Here is a 13,028-nt window from a genome sequence, read left to right on the forward strand (position 1 = left end):
AACAGAGTTGAAAGATTAGATGATGATTTACACTATGTATATGACTGGCATTCATAAATAAGACTCAGACAATGGCCTTAAGTATTTCATTAAGAGGTAGTCAAGTGTAGAGTGACAAATTACAGTAGAATGACAAATGAGTGTGTACTATACTACACTCTTTATAATACCATGATTAGTAGCTTAACTTCTGGCCCACAGGATTAAAACGCTGAGACTTTCAGGGTTGTACATATAATCCAGTAATCCACTACCGGGTATTTACGTAAAGAAAATGAAAACATGAATCTGAAAAAGAAGTACCCCCTATGTTTACTGCAGCATTTTTTTTTCTTTTTAGTAATCTTTACACACAACACAGGGCTTGAACTCACAACCCTGAGATCGAGCGTTGCATGCTCTACCATCTGAGCCAGATAGTGCCCCTATTGCAGCATATTTTCAATAGCCATGATACGGAAGCAACCCAAGGGTCCATCAACAGATGAATAAAAAAGATGGAACACACACACACACACACACAATGGAATATTACTCAGCCATAAAAAACAATGAGTTCTTGCCATTTGTGACAACATGGATGGACCAACAGGGTATCATGCTAAATGAAATAAGACAAAGACAAATACCATATGACTTCACTGAGATGTAGAATCTAAAAAATAAATGAACAAACAACAGAAACAGACTCATAAATACAGAGAATAAACTGGTGGTTGCCAGAGGGGACAGGGAGGGGGCAGAGTATGGGCAAAACAGGCCAAGGGGATTAAGAAGCACAAACTTTGTTATAAAACAAATCACTATGTTGTATAACTGAAACCAATACAACATTGTATTTCAACTATATTTCAATAATAAAAGTTAAAAAAAACCCCACAAAACTTCCAGGGGTGTAGAATGCAATGTTAAGAACGAATTCAGTAAATAATCTACAATTCGTTTATAGCGATCCCAGAGATGCACTTATGAAAAACTGAATATTTTAGGAAGTTGTAAGAAACTTAAAATTACTCAAATACAGGCAATATTCTAGAAATATAAGATGAAACAGAAAACTCTTCCAGAATACTGGCTTAATCTTCATTTTAGCTATGGAGATTAGTCATATTTGTCTTTTTTGAATTTGTCTGCTTATGAATGTAATTTCCATAGTGATTTTAACACATTTAGAGTTTGATACAAATGAAACTTCATGTTTTTATCTCAGTACTTTGTTTCCTCCTTTCCTGAAATGTTTTTTTACTTTCTTTGTTTTGTTTACTCTTAGTTAACACCTCTTCTGAAGCAGAAGTCCCATATATTCAAGTGTCAATTTATCAATTTTAAGGATGGACTGCCCCAAAATGTTTGGTCTTAAACATCTTGAATTCTCAAGGTGCAAGTTTGTGGGATCTATCTGTACTTTGGTGGTAGAACAACTTATATGATATGAACGTTAATTAATTAATTAAAGACCTTTTATTTGAGAGAGAGCATGAGCGGGGGGGGGGGTGGTGGGGAGGAGGAGAGAGAGAGAAGCAGATTCCCCACCGAGCAGGGAGCCTGACATGAGGCTCAATTCCAGGAGCTGGGATTATGACCTGAGCCAAAGGCTGATGCTTAACTGCTTGAGCCACCCAGGCGCCGCCGAACCTTCTTTTTTAGATTTGTACTGGACAGTTTTACATCCTAATTTCTTCCAAGTGAAATTTGAAATCATTTTGGGAAACCACTCTGTTTCTCATTTAAAAAAAAAAAAAAGTCGAAATATTTTATGGGACCATATTTAACTTATGGGTAAATCTAGGGAGAATTTAAATTTTAGGTTTTTCTATCAAAGAATAGAAATATTTAATATTTCTTTTGCTTCTTTGTAGAGCTTTAAAGTTTTCATAATATAGGTCTTACACATTTTGGGTTGAATTTATGCCTATAGCTTTTATTTGTTTTTAACTATTGTGAATGAAATTTTACTTAATTATATTTTATAAGTGGTTAAAGCAAAGACTATGTTATGGACTGAATTGTGATCCCCCAATTCACAGGTTGAAGCCCTAACCCCCAATGTGATAATGTTTGGAGACAGGGTCTTTATGGAGGTAATTAAAGTTAAATGAGGTCATAAGGATGGGACCCTAATCCAACAGGACTGGTGTCCTTATAAGAAAAGGAAGAGACACCAGGAGTGCATGAACACAGAGGAATGGCCACGTGAGGACACAGTGAAAGGTGGCCATCTGCAAGCCAAGGAGAGCGGTTTCATCAGAAACCAGCCTTGTTGGCATATTGATCTTGGGACTTTCAGCCTCCAGAATTGTGAGAAAATGAATTTTTGTATTTTAAGCCACCTAGCTGGTGGTATTTTACAATGGCAGTCCAAGCACATTAGGACAGGTTACAAACTCAAATGCCTGTGGGAACCAGAGAAATACATATAAACCTGTGAATGCCAGGGTCAGGGCAGGGGGTGAGCAGTGCTGGGAAATCGGAAATGGTGGAGGCAGGGGAGGCAGAGGTTAAAGCCTCAGCAGAGAAAGCAAGCTTAAGGAGATATGTAATTCTAACAATATACAGCATCCTAGAGTGTTTATCTAGGTATTATCCTTACCTCTGTAAAATCTTCAGGTAATGGTGAACCATCACAGTCTGTATCTTCTGCTCTCTCTTCAGATAACTGCCCATTGGTTTTCAATGAACCTGGGAGAGAAATAAATGGGCCAAAAGGAATTAAAATGCTCCCCAGAGGCCTTCTTGTACTCCTTAGTGTACCGGCTTATTCACTCTGGTTCATCTACCTGGAATACAGGCATCTCCTGCTGCATTATTTTGGTTTAAAAGATTCTGGGCTTCCTCATCCACAACATCCAGCAGAGACTGAATAACTTCAGCTTCTTGAGGATCATCATAGATATCATCTTCTTGTACATTAGATTCTTGAAAAACAGGAATTTACGTGAGATTTTATTTTAAAAATATTGATATAAGAAGAGACACTGTGTCAAATCAAAGACAGCAGGTCTTTCAAATTTTAAGCATTTCCTTTGGAAAAGCAGCCAGGACTGGAAAAGCAATTTACACTCATTGAACCTAGACATTTCTAGTCCCAACATGACTCTGGCTGCCATGACAAAAGACCATACAAATACAACTTAAATAAACCAAAATCTATGTCTGTGAATCAATAACTTATTTCCTAAATTAATCCCAAATTATTAACTCATGAAAGAAACTCAAAGAAGTTATGTTACAAAGATTAAGGGTATACTGGGGTGCCTGGATGGCTTAGTTGGTTAAGAGTCCAATTCTTGGTTTTTGGCTCACGTCAGGATATCAGGGTCATGCGATCGAGCCCCCACATCGCATGGTGCATTGGGTGTGGAGCCTGCTTAAGATTCTCTCTCTCTCTCTCCCTCTGCCCACTGCCCCCCCACCATGTGTGCTCTTGTGCACACATGCTCTCTTAAAAAAAAAAATAAATAAAATTTACAAAGATTAAGGATATAATAAGGCAGCCCAAACATCCTCAAGAAACATTTTCTAACTTATTAGGTGAATTACTGCTTCAAAGAATATAAGCAACACCATCAAACAAAAATAGCCATCTTGGGGTGCCTGGGTGGCTCAGTCGTTAAGCGTCTGCCTCTGGCTCAGGTCATTGATCCTGGGGTCCTGGGATCGAGCCCTGCATCGGGCTCCCTGCTCTGCTCGGCGGGAGGCCTGCTTCTCCCTCTCCCACTCCCACTGCTTGTGTTCCCTCTCTCACTGTTGTCTCTCTCTGTCAGATAAATAAATAAAATCTTAAAAAAAAAACAACAAACCAGCCATCTTTTCTATCATTTAAAAATATTTTTAACATTAGAGATGAGAATGAATACAGGACATTTATACAGTAATGCAGCTAAGAATAATTAATTTTACATTGTTCTTTTATTTCTTTGAACAACAAGGCTTCCTTTTTACACTATAGAAACATGTAAGCCCAATATCATTTCTCTGTTACCTGAATTATTAGGGCATTTAGAGTAATTGGATGATTGATTTGGAAAACTACCTTTGGAGAGAATCAAGTTTGCTGATCCCTTCATCTGATAAGTAGAGCATTTTCCTTCAGGGTATAAAACTTCAATTATTTCTTCCCCATTAACCTAAAGTATGAAACCAGAGCAAATCATTAGTTTACTATATTACTAACTTCCAAGATTAGGGAGGGACTGTAGATTTCCCCACCATGTCCTTCTCTCCCTCTTTCTTAGTACAAAATCCATTTTATATCTGCACATAATAGATCAGTGTTTCTAGGAAACATCAGTACAATGGAATGTACAAAGAAGATGGGACTTTCTATCATCGAAAACCTCTGGAAACAGATTATATAACATCAAGTCATTATTTTTATTCCAAGAATTCTCACAATGTTTACTATTATGAATTTTGAGTTGCCAAAGAAAACTCTATTATGTAGTATTTCTTAAATCTGTTTGACTGCAGAAATTCCTTTTTTGAGGCATATGTTATGGGACTTATTTTTCATAAAACTTTTTAGGGAAGTTTTATAGGATCACTAAACTTAGAAGTTGAGGGAAAGGGAAAAAAATCATCTTTTAAAAGTATTTGTGAAGCTGTGACTTGGACACACACTCTAGTTTAGCATTCTAGTCAACTGCTGGGTATAAAGATTTTCAAATCTAGGCTAAATCTCACCTCAATTTGAGAAAAGTCACAACGGGTGCATAACTATAAATTAATATTGACTAGAATGTAACTTTCTAATTCAATGGTAAATTGTGAACACTTCATGGTGCATAGCCTATTGAAAGAAAACTGATTTGAGCAAAAATGCAAAATTAAATGATTAGAATTAAAATAATTATATACAAATAAAAGGTGGTTTGCTCTGAAGATCTTATTCTTTTTATCAAGACAAAAAGTAAAAATGGTAGATGTGATAGAATTATTTCTTCATAACTAGTGGTTACATAACGTCAAGTTTTACTGGATTGTGAAACTCCAATCTTTATGTGAAATTCATAGTACAGACGTTAGCATCAAGGACAGAATACTGTTTGAAAGACGTCCTGAAAGATTTGAACTCCAACAAAAAAAATGTTTGCAATCATGAGTAACAGAGATCCTAGTTTCTAAGAGTTTTATATTAAGTTAAACAGAAATCCTCTCCTTCTCCAACAACACGCTGATATTTATAAAGAAAATGAACACCATACAGCATGACTAACACTAGATATACATGAAAATTCAGGTGTTCCAGCTGTGTGTACTTGTAGACTTTATGAATAAACAGGGAATAGTGGGTGTTGTTGTATCTCAATTATTTATGTGTCCCAATCATTTCTGCCTAATAATTCTTCTCCTGCAGTATTTTTTCAGGATTTGCTGGACTAGTGAGCTGAAAGACATAGAATTTTGACCTTCTCATCACCAAATTTTCCTTCTATGCTAAATCCAGCTCTTATTCAGAAATCCTGTTAAGATGATAGGTTTTCAGATTCCTAGGAGACCAATGCCTCAGCTCTGGATCTTACATGGAAAGACTTTCAAATAATGGGGTTCTGAATAGACTGTATGGGATGTGTGTGGGATTAAACAGTTCCACAGAATGAAGATCCAGCTGGGGTCATTTTAGAATGTACATTACATGCCGGAAGAAAATCATAAAAAGAAATGCTAACCAAATGAATGGGAATACATAAGGCCTTAAAGGGTAAGCTCAAAGTGGAATTTAGTTATGTATTAAAGTAGTTTCATTAAATCACCTCCAGATTTTTCTGCGCTAATCTTACATGACTTAGGTTCTTACATTTGATTCTGTGGTAAAGCATTTTCCCTATCTTCTAAAAAGCAAATAAGCCTCTACCTTTCGTCAGCACCATCTGTACTAGCAGTACAGAACTGTCATTTGAGAGGCACTGCTGCTCAACACTAACCCAAAGGACCAATTCTACTCTTAATTATGTATGTTCTCTTCTGGGTATGTAAGACACAACCAAAAGAACTGTGCACAATGACAAAAAAAAAAAAAAAATTGCACTAAAGCTATCTATACAAATAATTAGTTATATAAGAGCCAAATATGTGCTAAATGACGGAGGGTTGCTTGTGTGGGGGCTGTTCACAGTGTGCTTTACTTAGCAAGGCCATGAGTTCACTAAAATAGATTCCTACTATCACTACATGTATCTAAAAAAGGCAAATATTAAAATGTGAAATCAGTTTGGTTCAAGACAAACAAGCTGGCTATTCAGCTAAGGAAGTATGATATGAAGAAGGCAGCCTTTTCCTTACCTTGGAGAATGAATTACTAGGAGTGAGAGCAGGCTTGTGGCAAGGCTCCACGGGGTGATGACCTGAAAGGGACAACACAGGAAGTCAGGGAAGAGCCAGCTGGAACCACAGTAGGGGCATCAAAATAGTGGAAGAAAACCCACATTTCTGTGCATGTTTCTTATTTTTATTAGTACACCGGAAGAGGTCATATTACAGAGAGATTTAAAACCAACTAGATGGGATCAAATATTACGAAAGGGTTTATTCCAAGGAAAGAGCTAATTTCTTGAAAGAAAATACTGTAGTTTGCGGGAGAGCTCAGTTTGAGCTGAATGGTTTTAGTGTGAGACACTGAGTATAAACTATCCTGACTGAATGCGAGAGGTATCACACGTGTTGACCTATATGTACTTACCATTTAAGGGAAGGTAGCAAGCCAGGTATATCATTTCATAAAGGTTATCAATTTAACACAATAAAATAAGTTATGGATACAACTAAATAGAACTTTTAATATATGTCTAAACCAAATGTTAATTTTAACTCTTAGCCATCAGTACGAAGATTCAATACATATACTAAAATGAAATTTTAAAGTTTCATAACTTTAACTTCATTTTCATAAAGAAAATGCTTTAAAATAAAAAGTCATATTTAAAAAATAATTTGCTTCATTAAATTATATTTTTACAAGATTTTGAAAGATTCAGTAGAGTTTGGAAAAGTTAAAGAGGAAAAAAATAGAAAAGAAGAAAAATACAGAATGACCTAAAAATAATTCCACCCAGAAGGGAACCTGGGTGGCTCAGTGAGTTAAGCAGCCGACTGGTGATTTTGGCTCAGCTCATGATCTCATGGGTGGTGAGGCTGAGCTCAGTGTGGGGGTCTGCGCTCAGCAGGGCCTCTGCTTGAATCTCTCCCTCTGTCCCTCCCCCAACTTGTGTGTGTACACACTCTCTGAAATAAATAAATCTTTTTTTTTAAACATTTTGTTTATTTATTTGTCAGAGAGAGAGAAAGGCAGGCAAAGGAAGAAGCAGGCTCCCCGCTGAGCAAGGAGCCCCATGCGGGACTCGATCCCAGAACCCTGGGATCATGACCTGAGCCGAAGGCAGACACTTAACTGACTGAGTCACTCAGGCGTACCTAAATAAATAATTCTTAAAAAGGTTTCCATCTAGAAAGATGAAGGTCGACATGAAATTTGTAGGGATGAATTTCTATAATTTTGTGGATGATGTTACAAAGAGCCAAGAATGCCTTTTAATATCATTTCCAGGAGATATAATACATTATTTAACTTCCAGGAAAAATACTGAAAAAAGCATACTAATAACAAACTACTGGTTCAAAAAATCATCTTGGAATAGTACAAAACATAATAGTTTATTATTTGTTATCTCTCCCTCCTGTTCCCCTAACTGCCCCTCATCTTCTCTGTCTCCAAGCAACCACTAATCTGCTTTCTGTCACTATAATTTGCATTTTCTATAATTTTGAGTAAATGGAATAATACAGTATAAACTCTCTTCTGTCTGGCTTCTTTCACTCCAAGGTTTTATTTTGAAGTTATTTTGATTATGTTGCTATATGTCTAAACAGACCATTTTTATTACTAAGTAGTAGTCTGCTGTTTGGATATCTTGGTTTATTCATTCATTTTTGGACATTTGAGTGGTTTGTGATTTTGACTTTTACAAAGGAAGCTGTATGGATATATGCTTTTTGTGTATGGATATATGCTTTCTTTTCTCTTGAGTAAACAGGAGTGGAATGGATGGATCATATGGGAGTCCCATGTTTAAATTTTTCAGAAATTGTCTGTTTTATAAAATGGCTATGGCATTTTATAATCCCATCACTATAAGAGAGTTCCTAATACTGATAACTATATGATTTTCAGAACTCATAAAGAAATCAGTTCTGTGGGAGTCCAGTCAGAGAACCCCGTAAAGACAGATCACTAGGCAGTTTCTACAAGAGGGGGCAGGGCACAATTCTCTTTAGCTCTGAAAGTTACAGACGACTCAGAGGTTACTAGAAAAATGCTCTCCTGACTATTCTGTGAGACAGTCCGACTCTAATATGAACTGGAACTATTAGAGAGCAGCCAGGATCCATAAGGCGTTCAAGATCACAGAGGAGGAGGGGAAGAGATCTGCTTTAGTATTTAGTAGATAAATCACAACTGCAGTAGTGAGATTCCTTTGGTATTTAAATACTACTGCCTGAAAACCTAAAAGTTTAGTTATGTATGAAGTACTGAATTCACATTTCAAATACATTAATTTCAACCACATTCCCGTGTCTATCATTCTTATTATATTAACACTAGCATTTATTTTTTTTTTGTTATGTTAGTCGCCATACAGTACATCATTAATTTTTGATGTAACACTAGCATATAAAAGCTATGTTTACTGAGCCCAATTATGTATTTTTTTTGAGCCCAATTATGTAAATGAGAGCATGGAATCAGTCACCCCAGGTTTAAATTCTGGCTCTAGCATTTATGAACTCTTGTGAGCTTCGGTGAGTTGTCAAACTTCTCTGTGTCAGTTTCCCCTTCTAAATGGAGGATTATAGTAACACTATTCTCACAGGGTTGTTGTGAGGACTAAAGCAATTAAAAGAAGCTTAGTCCAGGATAAGCATTAAATTTATGTTAGAGACTGCCACAATTACTAACACTACAATTTCTATTATTATGCTAAAATGTAAGGCAGATACTTTGTATATTCATTGCCATACTTACAATGTCCAGACAAATGCCTGGTACAATGAAGAGATTCAATAACTGTCTGAATAAATTATTATGTGACAATCATTATGATAAGCTTTTCACATATTATTATTGTATTTATGCTTCATTATAAACTTATAAGATAGATACCACTGATATTCTTAGTTTACTGATAGGAAATAGAGGAAAAATGTTTATCTGTGCATAACTACTTGCATCATAAAATGAATGTATCCTTACCATTGGCTTTGATTGACTGTGGAGTTGAAACAGCAGACCTCTTAGAACTTGGGACCACTGGATGACCATCTCTGTGTCATAAAAAAAAAAAAAAGAAGAAGAAGAAGAAGAAGAAAGAAAAGGAAATTCCAAATTAAGATGTTTGTTTAAATACCCTTTGGACATTTGCTAACTATTAAGCCTCAGGAATTTTATTTTAGATGGGCTTCAGGGGGGACTAGGCACCCCTGAAGCTGTAGACAAAATTATCAATTTTCATCTATGTATTTTCTGGAGGGAGATATTCTTGACTGAAAAAAGATTAAGGATCACTTCTTTACATGATTTTTCTCTGGGTTTCAGTTTAACACACTACCACATTTCCCCTCTCATTTAAAATGCTTGTAATATTCATGATCTAATTACTTAGTTCACTGTCATATAGATCACTGCATTTTGTATATTTGAAGCCCTTGATACATATTTTTTAAAAATTATTTAAAGTGAAAACCTAGACAAAATATATTTGTTTAAAGGATTAGAAGAAGGATAGTGCCACCCAATGTGAAAAACTGTCAAAAAGACAGCACCTTGGAAGCAAAGGACTAGTATGCAATCTTATCGTTGCTAGTACTTGAGAGAAAAGGGAGTCTGCCTAAAGTATACAGTGCTGGGAGAAGCAATTTGCCATGGGCCCTGTATATTCTTCCTGGGTACCCCAGAAGTGCAAGGCACTGACTGCTTTTTATCTGGGCCAATTCTCAAGGCTATGTCTGTGGTGAGAAAGCTTGCAGGACAAGGTAACCTCTCTCTCCAAAAAAAAAAGCAGGTTTTCTTACAGGCTGCCATAAAGGGGAGGGTTCCTCTTCTCCTCATGGTATTCCCTTCCTGGAATACAACCCACTGCATGTTCAGGAATCCCCTAGGCCCACATATGTCATCTTCAGGAGACTTAGAAGATGTGTGGAATTGACACCAATACCATACCCATGCTGCTTGTGGTTATTCAAAAAATATTTTGTCTCTGATCCAAGTTTCATACCTTCTTCCAGCACCCAAGAAACAGTAATTGGCCGGTTTATTAGCTTGCAAGTCCGGTAAGACCACAGACCCTGTACAGTTCTTGACATACAGAAAATTACCACAGATCTCTATCCCTCTGTTATGGCTACCCTTTGGACTTTAAAGAGGACAGATATATACAGTAGTGGAGAAAGCTGGAGGAAGGAGGAAGGGGAAAGTAATTGTGACTAGCAACACTATATCTGTAGTGACTACAGTGAAGATAAAAGCAGAAAGGCAAAAGAAAGTGATTTCAGGGCTGGGGGAAAGGGTACTCTATGGATTTTGAGGCAAAAAAATTCAGTTAGATCTATCGTTAGCAGAGATATTAATTTTCACAAAAATATTTTCCAGGTTGTTTGAATACTTTCCTCCTCCACTAATTAACATTCAGCTACATCTATGAAAATAAATATATGCTGATCAAATCTTTAGAAATATAGGAGGGAAACAGAGCAGGGATTACATTAAAGGTAAAAAGTATGTAATCTAATTTAAAGGTTTAGAAGGAACAAATGTTTATCATCAAATGATTTAATTATAGTTCCTATATTTTCAAAGACATACTATGTCAAACTCACCATGTATCATAGATAAAAATGTAACATAAATCTGTAATCTAGAAAGCCTGGTTGTATGTACACTGTAGTAGGCAGAATAATGGCCCCACAAAGGTGTCTACATTCTAATCCTCTAAACCTGTGAATATGTTACCTTACATGGTAAAAGGGATTTTGCAGATGTAAGCTGAGGATCTAAAGATGGGGAAGTTATTTTGTACCACCTAGGCAGGCCCAATGTAATCACAGGGGTCCTTATAAGTGAAAGAAGGCAGGAAAGGCAGAGTCAGAGAAAGAGATGTGACAACAGAAGTAGAGTGTTGTCACTGCTGGCTCTGAAGATGGAAGGGGGCCATAAGCCAAGGGATATGGGGAATCTCTAGAAGGTAGAAAAGGCAAGGAAATGGATTTTCTCCTGGAGCCTAGAGAAGGAATGCAGCCCTGATAGCATCTTGATTTTAGCCCAGTGAAACCCATTTTGTACTTCTGGCTTCCAGAACTATTAAGATAATAAACTTGTATAATTTAAGCCACTATACCTGTAGTAATTTGAAACTAATAATACTTTTTTTTTCTAATTTATATATATTATTAAGTGAAAGAAAAGTGTCCATTAGCACTTCTTATAATGTGAAATTGTTATATGGTGTACTGAAAGTGGTAATTCTATGCCTCATTGGTTGTAGACATGAGGTTTGGGTAGGATTGACTTTGCCCCAGCTCTGGGAATGGGCCAGGACTGGCCTAGGCCAATCAGTATATTCTTATCCCTTTGCCTCAACTCAGGGACTGGCCTTAATTTAGGTCTAAGGCAATCAGCAGACAGTCTTTGGTTTACCACGGTCATTGGGAGGATTGTCAGAAGACTGTTCTGGATAGTGCATCACCATTTTACCTGATAACCACGTCATCTTTGGACTTTTAAAATCATATAAACCCTTTATTGCTTAAACCAAGTTGAGTTGTGTTTTTCTGTTACTTACAACAGAAACCATGTTGACAAACATAGTAACTACATTATTGACAGCTGCAAACATATATCCAAACACTAATCCACTTAACGTGCTCTTGGAATCTCCTATCAATAATTCTATTCTGGGGGCGTCTAGCTGGTTTAGTTGGAAGAGCATGTGACTCTTGATCTTGGGGTTGTGAGTTCGAGCCCCATGTTGGGTGTAGAGAGTACTTAAATAAATAAAAAATGTAAAAAAAAGGAAAGAAGTCTGTTCTAACTTTATTAATTCTTGCCAGTTTAGTCTGTGAGTTACTAATTTAGGAATTGCTTTTTAAGATAGCATAAGTGTAATCAACAGCTTGAAACTTGTGCAAACACACAAAACCCATAAGTAATTGCAGAGTACCTTGTTGCTTTCAGCACCACCGAAGGAAGTGACATGTCTAATGCTCTCTTAGCTTCTTCCAAGGTCATTCCTTGTGTGCTGACTCCGTTCACATAGTGGATGATGTCTAATAGCTGGAGATTGCCCTCAATGGCTGCAACTGACCTCGGATTGATATCACTAATATATACCACTTGATGAAGGCTGTCATGACCTCCAGATAAGGAAAAACCTTCAGGGAATAGAAAATATTCGTTTCCTTAGTCTTAAGAGTACTTACTTTTAACCTAGCCAAGAAAATCACACTGCACAAAGCCTGAATGTGCATTACCCAACTCCTCCTTGTTGCATGTTAATGTAATGTCAGGTAACAAATGAGGCAGCACTGGCATCCTGGGTAATTCTAGAACTCGTCCTAGAACTAATCTGACTGTCTTGGGTGCAGCTCGGAGCAGATTCACTGCATCTGTGTGAGTCATGTTTGTAACATCTGTATCATTAACCTACAAAAATGAGAAAGAGGCAAAACAGGATTAGAAGTTGCCATGAAAATACAGTAATCTCCCTACCTGTATATTAGCCAGTAACAGAGTGGTCTCTAATTTATTGCTAATTCCCTTTACTGTGGAAATCGTAAGTACAATGATCAAGTAATTACATATGAAATAATAATGTAAAATGTAAATGCATCACTATTTTGTTAATATAGGAAACTTATCCTCATATGAATTTAAGAAACTTTCTGTCCTTGATACCCAGGATAGCTTAAAGCCTATGCTTTAAGTGAGATTAGAGGCACTTCCTAATTAAAAAGGGCCTGTTAACTATATAAAGGCCTTT

General features: G+C 36.6%; 1 protein-coding gene across 9 annotated transcripts in view; it reads right to left on the reverse strand.

The window, feature by feature from the left end:
* Positions 1–13,028, reverse strand: part of PTPN13 (protein tyrosine phosphatase non-receptor type 13) — a 204,168-nt gene that overhangs the window by 18,334 nt on the left and 172,806 nt on the right. For all 9 annotated transcript variants that reach the window (XM_028124191.2, XM_028124189.2, XM_088021120.1 and 6 more), the window contains 7 exons: positions 12,520–12,691; positions 12,210–12,420; positions 9,248–9,318; positions 6,283–6,344; positions 4,034–4,127; positions 2,778–2,915; positions 2,591–2,679 (listed from right to left, as the gene is read on the reverse strand). In XM_028124191.2, coding sequence (XP_027979992.1) covers positions 2,591–2,679; positions 2,778–2,915; positions 4,034–4,127; positions 6,283–6,344; positions 9,248–9,318; positions 12,210–12,420; positions 12,520–12,691 — 837 coding nt within the window. The remainder of the gene's footprint in view (positions 1–2,590; positions 2,680–2,777; positions 2,916–4,033; positions 4,128–6,282; positions 6,345–9,247; positions 9,319–12,209; positions 12,421–12,519; positions 12,692–13,028) is intronic.

Source organism: Eumetopias jubatus, unplaced genomic scaffold (assembly GCF_037043125.1).
Source record: "Eumetopias jubatus isolate StellerSeaLion01/CBP00866 unplaced genomic scaffold, mEumJub1_p1.0 scaffold_2, whole genome shotgun sequence".
Classification (NCBI taxonomy): domain Eukaryota; kingdom Metazoa; phylum Chordata; class Mammalia; order Carnivora; family Otariidae; genus Eumetopias; species Eumetopias jubatus.